Source organism: Lissotriton helveticus, chromosome 7 (assembly GCF_964261635.1).
Source record: "Lissotriton helveticus chromosome 7, aLisHel1.1, whole genome shotgun sequence".
NCBI lineage: Eukaryota > Metazoa > Chordata > Amphibia > Caudata > Salamandridae > Lissotriton > Lissotriton helveticus.
Window position 1 is genome coordinate 518,908,875 of NC_136068.1, and position 9,720 is coordinate 518,918,594.

The window sequence follows — 9,720 nt, forward strand, 5'->3', positions numbered from 1 at the left end:
CTCCAAAACAAGGCGTGTATTCAAAGTGAATATTTAATCATTTCCACTCCAGCATGTTAATAAGAGTAAGGAAAACCCCAACGCGTTTCGGCGACAACTCGCCTTGGTCACGGGTGGTTTAAGAAATGGAAATACATGTATTTAAATAAAGTTGCAATCAAACAAAGTGTACATGTGACTCCTAGCAATAAACATAAACAGAGGACATGGAACATTTCATTTTAGCGGACATCTTAGAGTGGTGTGAAGAAAATATACATCGTATTGCTAATCAAATTATCCGCGTGACAAATCAATGCATATCACTTTCCCTGCCTATAAGCCTTAGTGCGAGGCATAGAAATCCTGATTTTAACTAAACTGCAATGTATAATGGATAATACCATTTATAAATGCCCCTCGGTGTATTCACATATAAGTGCATATTGTATACTGTATAGTCTCGTTCAATTTCACGGACTAAATGGTGAGTGAACCAACCGTAACACATGACAATATTTATGAGCCAATGCTCCAATATTATAGCTCACTACCCAAGTGGGTTAATAGCTCAAAATGTAAATAAACACGGGTAAGTCTGTGAGTCTAAATCGAAAATTCAGTATCAAACACCACAGTACAAATCAAACAAATGGGAGCAGCAAGTAGCCAGGACCAATGATTTGTATCGCAGCCATGTGAAAGTATGGCTTCGGTATATAGATCATTTATTCATCATCTGCAAAAAAGTCTCCTCATGTGATGGTGAGTCTTGTATGAAAAGGATTTCAAAGCCTGAAAGAGCCCCAGGCTAATGAATGCCTTTCCTTGAGGAGTTCTTCACTGTTTGCAAGGTAAGAGGACCTTCCACAGCACCTGCTTCAGTCTGGTGTTCCCCAGGATCAGGATGGTGGATTCTGCAGGGGTGATCCAAGCAATGGAGACATCAGAAACTATGATTGACAGCTCAGAAGACACTAGTGCATGTAAAACGCTTGTCAGAATCACGACGAGGTAGATCAGTAGGAGGGCGACCAGCATCCTTGCTGCGCTAATATGAGCCCCCAATCGGGGTTGACTGAACCCCGATGCATTCTCCTTCATCCGCCGGGTATGTCTATACAGAGATGGCAAGATGGGTGTGATAGAGACAACACCGAGAAGAAGAGGAATGCAGAATCCAAGAGGTTCAGCTACAGACATGTAGGATATTTGGAATTTCACTTTTGCACTGGAGACTGTGGAATTAGACTTCAGGCCCATTGTTGAATGATCATTAAAACTTCTATATGAATCCCAGTATATAGGAACACTTAGGACCAGGGGCTCCAGCACTGACCAAAGCTGGAGCCAGAGCACCACCGTAGAGATCCTCAGCTTCAACCAGATGAAGAGTCGATGGTTGCAGTCCACAATCTTCACACAGTAGAAGATGCAGAGACAGGCGGTGAGCCAGGCACTGGAGCTACCTGTCCACATTTGAAGTTGAAGTAAAACTGCATAGCTGTGACCTAAATCACCCACATCCACCAATAATTTTGAAAGGCACAGGTCTACTATCAGTGTACATTGAAAACAAGCACCTGAGATCCCCAGTGCTATTAGAATGAGGTCGCGGGTGTTCAGGCTTCTGCCACGAGCCCAGTCCAAGAGGATCAAAGCAACAATGAATACACAGGTGAGAATCGCAATCATGCTCAGTACTGATATGACAATCAAATAAACCAAACTCATTAGAGTCACCATTTTCAGTTCTTCTCTTTGCTGGTGTCTTGAAGAATTTCGAGATGGCAGTGCTGCTTCCCCCAGGTGTGCTGTGTGTGTTTCTCGAGCAGCGATACTTTTCATAAACTATTAGAAACCTGCAGAAGCCGAAGGTTTAAATTACTTTGGGTCATTTTCATAATTGCTCTGGACCATGTTTCTAAAGAGATGCAAATCAGACAGGTTTTATATTTTTGTGTTTTTACGGCCTGAAGATAAAGTTTCTTCGTTTGACTCCTGGTGCTACAAATATGCATTGTAATATGTACTTTTCTCTGTTCAAAAGTATTTTAGGATCACTTAAAAGAATAAAGATGGAACCTTAAGTGCATTAAGGCTTTGTCATGAAAGCTGAATAATAACGCACCCAAGCCACAAAATTGTTTAACTACCTAGCCTTTTCCTCATCACAGTCCTTACAGAATGAGGTATGTCCACACAATCCAGGCAGACTTCCAGCTAGTTTCCTAACCATCCTCAAAGTTTGAGTACAATTAAATCCATTATAATCCAAATAAATTGAGCCACACCCATCTCAAAGCCTGTATTTGTTTCAGTATCTAGAGGAGCTACAAACACCCCCCATATATGGTTTTCTAGGTCTGGTCCTGGCCACATGCCTGTGGATTCTTTTGTAAAGATCCAGAACAAACACATCAGCTGGGTTACATTGATGTGATTATGTGGCTTTCCAATGTTAGCGATACAAAAGGGGATGATGGACGGAGCGCTTGAGCAAATCAAACTCTCACCCCCAGTCAACTGATCTGGGTTTAATCCATCACCATTCTTTAGCTCACTCAGCCACCCCAGTTCAGACATGGCTATATGCAAATCAGTCTGACCCTGTGCCTCATGGGAACAGTCCAGCCCGAACTGCCAAGCCATGTCTTCCCTGGACCGGAAACAAGCATCCTGGGTCAGTTGACTGGGGGTGAGTGTTTGATTTGTTCAAACGCTCCGTCCATCATCCCCTTTTGTATCGCTTTGTTCGCCCTAAGTGTGGCAGGGTATGCTCAGACGTGGGTCCCTTGTTCACTTGGCCACTGGATTCAAGATAGCCTGGCTGATGAGGATTATGAATCCGAAACCGGTCCCAGGATGCTTGTTTCCGGTCCAGGGAAGACATGGCTTGGCAGTTCGGGCTGGACTGTTCCCACAAGGCACAGGGTCAGACTGATTTGCATATAGCCATGTCTGAACTGGGGTGGCTGAGTGAACTAAAGAATGGTGGTAGATTAAACCCAGATCAGTTGACTGGGGGTGAGTGTTTGATTTGTTCAAACGCTCCGTCCATCATCCCCTTTTGTATCGCTTTGTTCGCCCTAAGTGTGGCAGGGTATGCTCAGACGTGAGTCCCTTGTTCACTTGGCCACTGGATTCAAGATAGCCTGGCTGATGAGGATTATGAATCCGAAACCGGTCCCAGGATGCTTGTTTCCGGTCCAGGGAAGACATGGCTTGGCAGTTCGGGCTGGACTGTTCCCACAAGGCACAGGGTCAGACTGATTTGCATATAGCCATGTCTGAACTGGGGTGGCTGAGTGAACTAAAGAATGGTGGTGGATTAAACCCAGATCAGTTGACTGGGGGTGAGTGTTTGATTTGTTCAAACGCTCCGTCCATCATCCCCTTTTGTATCGCTTTCCAATGTTAGCCTTGTGCAGTTGATTCTAAAACACAAATATCGTGATGCACAAATAGGGGTCGATTCCAAATCGGGAAAAACTGCTCCAAATAGCCGTTCAGAGCATTTTTCCTGTACGAATCGTACCCTGCAACGTCCCCCGTACGTACGACTAAGTACGATTCGTACCAGGAGCTGGACTCTATATGAATCGTACAGAGACCGTATGAATCAAATCCCCGTACGATTCTCCCTTGGAACCCACTGTACGCGACATCCGTATGGTTCGCGGCGGGTTTTTCCAACCCAGCAAGTACAATTCGTGTCGGGTACGCACCGTACGACGCTTTTTCTATGGGAGCTGAAAACAGCCGTAAAAGCAGAGTTCGCCTCGAAACAGGTACGGAACGCCCCCCCGGGTACGGTACGTACCCCCCATGATCGCAGGGGTACGGTGCATAACCCTGCGATCATGGGGTGTACGGACCGTACCCCATGTTTGCAGGGTGTGCGGTGCGTAAACCCTGCGATCGCAGGGGTACGGTGCGTACACCCCATGATAGCAGGGGTACGCACCATACCCCGCGATCGTGGGGTGTACGGACCATACGGTGTGTATGTAATTGTGTGCTTTTCCGTACGAATCGCCCTTACCTGACGTGGACCGTACGAATCACGTCCTCATACCCCGTTCCGGATCGTACTTGTCGGGTCGTACGGCATGTTTACGATTCGTACGGAGAGGGCTCCGGGTACGAATCGTACGGATGGTTTTTTTCCCGAATCGGAATCGACCCCATAGTGTTGACAAGAATATCAGTTTTGAGGTAATAATGTTGTAAATAATATCAATGTTTGTAATATCATTTTCACTAATATTGTGGTTAAAATATAGTTTTTTTAAAAATATTGTTGTGTTTTAGTTGATATATTAGTTGCATGTGTTATTATTGTTTACATAAATGTTATAGATTGTTTTTAAAATATAGCTTGTGATTTTAAGGTATTAGAATTTCTTAATACTCTTTAATAGTGTTGCAGCGGGTTGGTGGGTTTCTAGGGGGATAGGGTGGGAAGTTAGGTAATAATTAATTAACATTTACTTATTAATTGTTCATTACTTATTTAATTTATTTTAAATATGCAAGTTATGGAATAGTTATGTTTTTAGTTAAGTTTTTGGTGTGGGCTGCTAGGTTTGTAAGGGTACAGGGTAGGAAATTAATTTAATTTGTATTTAAAAAACAACTATTTATATATTGATTTTTAATTTTGTATTAAATAGTAATTTTGTAAATGTATTGGTTTTAATTTTTTAATACATATATAAATATATATATTGCAAGTTCATTCATATTTTTTCATTAGGAGCTTACTACGTTATCTCCAATCATGAGGTTACTTATATATGCAATGTGTTTGAAGTTAATTATTTTCTCTACTGTTGCTTACACTGCAGTAGTAATAATATAATTAACCTCTTCATAGTTTAACACTTTCCTAATTGTTGTGGTGTTTGTGAATAATAAATTTCACCCCTCGGAAATCCAATGCTTTCCCTACAATAGCACAGACTGAGGTGGGAATAGTAAATTTCCCCCCTCTGAAACCCAACACTTTCACTACTGTTTTAGAGCAGAGGCTGGAATGGGAATGGTAACTTTCACCCCTCTGAAATCCAATACTTTCCTATTGTTGCTCAGACTAAAGTGGGAATAGTACATGTTACCCCTCCAAAGTCCAACACTTTCCCTATTGTTGCACGGACTGGAGTGGGAATAGTACATTTTACCCCTCCAAAATCCGACACATTCCCTACTGTTGCCCTGTGTGGAGTGAGAATAGTAAATGTGACCCCTTCAATGTTCAACACTTTCCCTACTGTTCTGTTGTTTGGAGTGGCATAAATACATTTCACCCATCTGTAATCCAACACTTTTCGTACAGTTGCTTAGACCTGAGTAGGAATGGGAAATCTAACTTCTCTGAATCTGAACCTTCTGAAGTCTAACACTTGTTCTGTTGCTTAAACTAGAGTGGGAATAGTATATTTTTTATTCTTTGACCCCAATAGTTTTTTTAATATGGGTTAAATTAATTTTACAGCAGTCATTGTTTTATTTTATTTGATAATATTTGTTCATATTTTTAAAATAATTTTAGTGTTTATAGTATTTTTTATGAATGTGTTTTTGGTGTTTTCAATTTTTATTATTCTATTTAATATATGCATTCATTAATATGTTCCTTCTTATTTAATTGTTCATTTTTTTGTTTTGTTGTGTATGATATATATATCGATGGGGCGTGTAGTCTCTCATTTGACTGCCCCTGTTTTTCTTCTAACCTGGAGGACTGGCTGCAGCAGTTATAGGGGACACAGGACTGGCACCGTAATTTTCGTTGTTCTTCGACCACCCCACCCTCCTGCAGCGGGCATTAATCCACCATTTACTCCCACTCCCCCACACCAGCTACCTGACTATGCCGGGACTGTGCATGCTGGGATATGGAGTCCGTTACAATCAACACGGGCTGCCATTGCTGTGCTGAATGCATCAGGGGGAGGGGACTCAGGTGCCTGCAGGTATTTACACACAGGAGGAGCTCATTAGGGAGAGGTTTGTTTAAGTGTAAGGCGCAGAAGAAGGCTACCACGCCGAAATGCATCCGCCGTTGCTGGGACTCCTGAAATAAACGGCTTGTCTGTTCCCTACTCCCCTCGTTGGCCTCTCATCTGTTTACGAAAGGATTTTACGTGGCATATACTGCGCTTGCCAGACGCGCAGAAGAGATGGCCCTGCAGCATCAAGTGACCCGGGATCAAACTGGCACCACACTGTTCGCAGCTATTTTGAAATCGAGGGATCGATACTCCCGAGGTCTGCCAAGAATCACAGGCCGGAGGAAGCAGACTGAGATATTTCATCTCGATGGGGCGTGTAGTCTCTCATTTGACTGCCCCTGTTTTTGGTCTAACCTGGAGGACTGGCTGCAGCAGTTATAGGGGACACAGGACTGGCACCATGATTTTCGTTGTTCTTCAACCACCCCACCCTCCTGCAGCAGGCACCAATCCACCATTTACTCCCACTCCCCCAAACCAGCTATCTGACTATGCCGAGACTGTGCATGCTGGGATATGGAGTCCGTTACAATCAACACAGGCTGCCATTGCTGTGCTGAATGCATCAGGGGGAGGGGACTCAGGTGCCTGCAGGTATTTACACACAGGAGGAGCTCATTAGGGAGAGGTTCGTTTCAGTGTAAGGCGCAGAAGAAGGCTACCACGCCGAAATGCATCTGCCGTTGCTGGGACTCCTGAAATAAACGGCTTGTCTGTTCCCTACTCCCCTTGTTGGCCTCTCATCTTTTTACGAAAAGATTTTACGTGATATATAAATATATATATATATATATATTCCCTGAAAAAACCATAGGTTTCAGCCACGTTATAGTTAGGTATTAGCATTTAAAAAACCTTAGAAATTCACTGAAAAAACCATAGGTTTCACACATGTTATAGTTAGCTGGACATTTCACTCATACAAAACCATTGAAATTCCCCCGTTATAGTTAGTTCAGCTAACTATAAGTCGTGCACCCGCAATCCACTGCTGATGACATCACATATTACATCACTCATGACATGGCCAGTGACATCACTCATGACATCACTGATGACATCACTGATGACATCATCCAGTGAATGTGTGTCTTTCTGAAAAATAAATATTTTTTACATATGTATATCTAAAGGTCGATGGAAGAATAAATGTGTAAATAAGTGTCTAAATGGATGTTTTTTTTTTGTAAAATTGATTGTATAACTGACTTATTAAGTGTATCCTAGTGAATACATGTATTAGTGAGTAATGTTTAAATATTTAAATATCTGTATCAGTGTCTCACTTTGTGTATAAGTGTCTGCATGGGTTGGTGAGTAGCTACATGAGTGTGTATATGGGTTATTAGTTGGTTTTTTGAGTATCAGTATAAGTGTCTGTATGGTTCGGTGGGGGATATTACTTAGCGCATAGATGCATGAATGAGTGACTCACTGTATGTGTTTTGAAGACAGCATGTGTGCAGGACTGTATGGGTGGATGAGTCCGTGTATGAGTGTGTTAGTGAGTGAATGACTGTCTCAATAGTGTCTTTATGAGTAAGTACATATGTTTTAAACTAATATATGTGAGTATTGATATATATAAGTGAGTATATATGAGAGTGATAGATTGGAAGAGTTCCTGTATAAATAAGTATGTGTTTCTATAAGTGATTGTTTAAGAGAGTAAGTATGTGTACGTTTCTGTAGAAGTAAGTATAGTAGTGTGTGTATAACTGTATATGCAAGTAAATGGATGTTTGATAGTTTATTTGCATGTGTGAGTATGTGTGAGTAACTCTATGTATGAGTGTAGGTGTGTAACAGGATGTATAGGTGTATGAGTACATATGATGAGTGAGTACATGTATGAGTGACTATATAGAACTGTTGCTGAATGAGTGGATGTGTATGTAGATTTTGGAATCTCCATTGTTTTGAAAATTGTAGTTTCTATTTTTCAATGTGTGTATCAAAGATTATTTTAGGGTAAGAGGAGGTCTGCCACTCTTTCACAAGGATGATGTCATCAGTGATGTAATAAGTGATGTCATTTGAGATGTTATCAGTGATGTCATGAGTGATGTCACTGACTATGTCATGAGTGATGTAATATGTGACGTCATCAGCAGTGCATTGCCGGCGCGCGAGTTATAGTTAGCTGAACTAACTATAACGGGGGAATTTCAATGGTTTTGTTGAGTGAAATGTCCAGCTAACTATAACATGTGTGGAACCTATGGTTTTTTCAGTGAATATATATGTATATTTTTATATTGTTTTCTTTCCTGGGGATCTGCCTGGATTTGACGAGCGCAATATATATATATATATATATATATATATATATATATATATATATATATATATATATATATATATATATATATATATATGTGGATCTATGCATTTTAGAAGTTCAGGAATAGATGGAGGTGTGAGAAGTGTTTGGTTACCCTTTGGGGTCAGATATAAGGACATGCGTTGTAATTGAATAGCTGCATTGTACTATATATGTTCACTCAATGGTTTGCAAAAGATGAACCTGTACTGTATATATATTTGTATCATGTAGTGCTCTAATGTCTACTAATCATACAAGAGTTGAGAATTTGAGAGTGGAAGCCCTTGTGCACATGCAGTGCTTTAGAATGGCAGGTAGGATAATAAAGTGGAATTTTGAGTGCTCCCCTTATACAAAAGGAAGGATTTAAAATTTTCCGGCCTCCTGGTTACCATGCCAGTCGCTGAAATAGATACCAATATGTGTTGATAGAGAGAGACCTATGGGTATTCCTCTCTTCAGCCTTCTCCATTACATAGTGTTAAGCACGCGCAGTCCCCGTTATTATACTTAGAAAATTCTAGTAACTAGCTCCCGCACTCCCGTGTGGGCGCATTACTGAATATAGGCACCCGCAGCACTTGTTAATTGTTATTTAATATGGAGTCTTTTTTCCTTGCCCGGGTCGACGGACTTTGTCTGTTGTCAATGTTGCTTTAAGATAATGGGTCAATTGACCGCACGTTCCTGGTATTAGCTGGCGCGCGGAAGTGATCGCGTCCTGGCTTGTTCAACATGGAGAGCGAGCGAGAATGACTGAGGATGCCAAAAAGGAATTCTAAATTGGGACAGTTTTTCTGCTATGGGAAGTAAAACCCCAATCAGGTATTGAACCTGTAACCCGTCGTTAGTTGAAATACGCGGAGAAGGAAGAGTACCGAGAGGCACTATACTTACATGGGCCATGTGTTTTTGCAGGGAACGAGGTGGTGGATTTATTCCATTCCCCAAGGAGACGGTGGGTGACGACGTGGACCGGCTTTAAGTCCATGATACCCAGATACTGCTTTTATATATATTTTGAATTGGGTGCGTGGTAGGACAGAGATAGAGGCACACTCCACTGAGTGAGATAAAGGATCCTCTATGCATTGAGTTTAATTCCATTTCCATCGTTGCCATTATAGGAGGCAAGAGAATCTAGAAGAGGCTGGTAGCTTTGTACCCTCATGTTGGTTGACTTGATGATACAAAGAAATTTTGTGATGACTGAAGAGTCTGTGTCAGGTAACCCATGCGCTTGTCTCATTCCCACTCTGGTGGGTTTGCGGGGTGCACACTGAGGCTTGTGAACCGGCAGTGGTGTCTTTTCATGCATGTGTCTCCTTTGGATTTTTCTTCCACTTGTCACAGGATATTGTGGTGATTTTCTTTCACTTGTCTCCTTTTGGAGACACA

The 9,720-nt window shown here is 41.7% G+C and overlaps 1 protein-coding gene across 1 annotated transcript; it reads right to left on the minus strand.

Annotated features, from left to right (window-relative positions):
* Positions 1-819: 819 nt before the first annotated feature.
* Positions 820-1,674, minus strand: LOC144769137 (taste receptor type 2 member 9-like). The gene has a single exon (XM_078653146.1). It carries the CDS (start codon positions 1,672-1,674, stop codon positions 820-822), a length of 855 nt encoding a protein of 284 aa, XP_078509272.1.
* Positions 1,675-9,720: the final 8,046 nt, after the last annotated feature.

Excerpts from the sequence above, each read along its gene's own strand:
- LOC144769137 (XM_078653146.1), bottom strand. The coding sequence starts at position 1,674 with ATGATTGCGATTCTCACCTGTGTATTCATTGTTGCTTTGATCCTCTTG.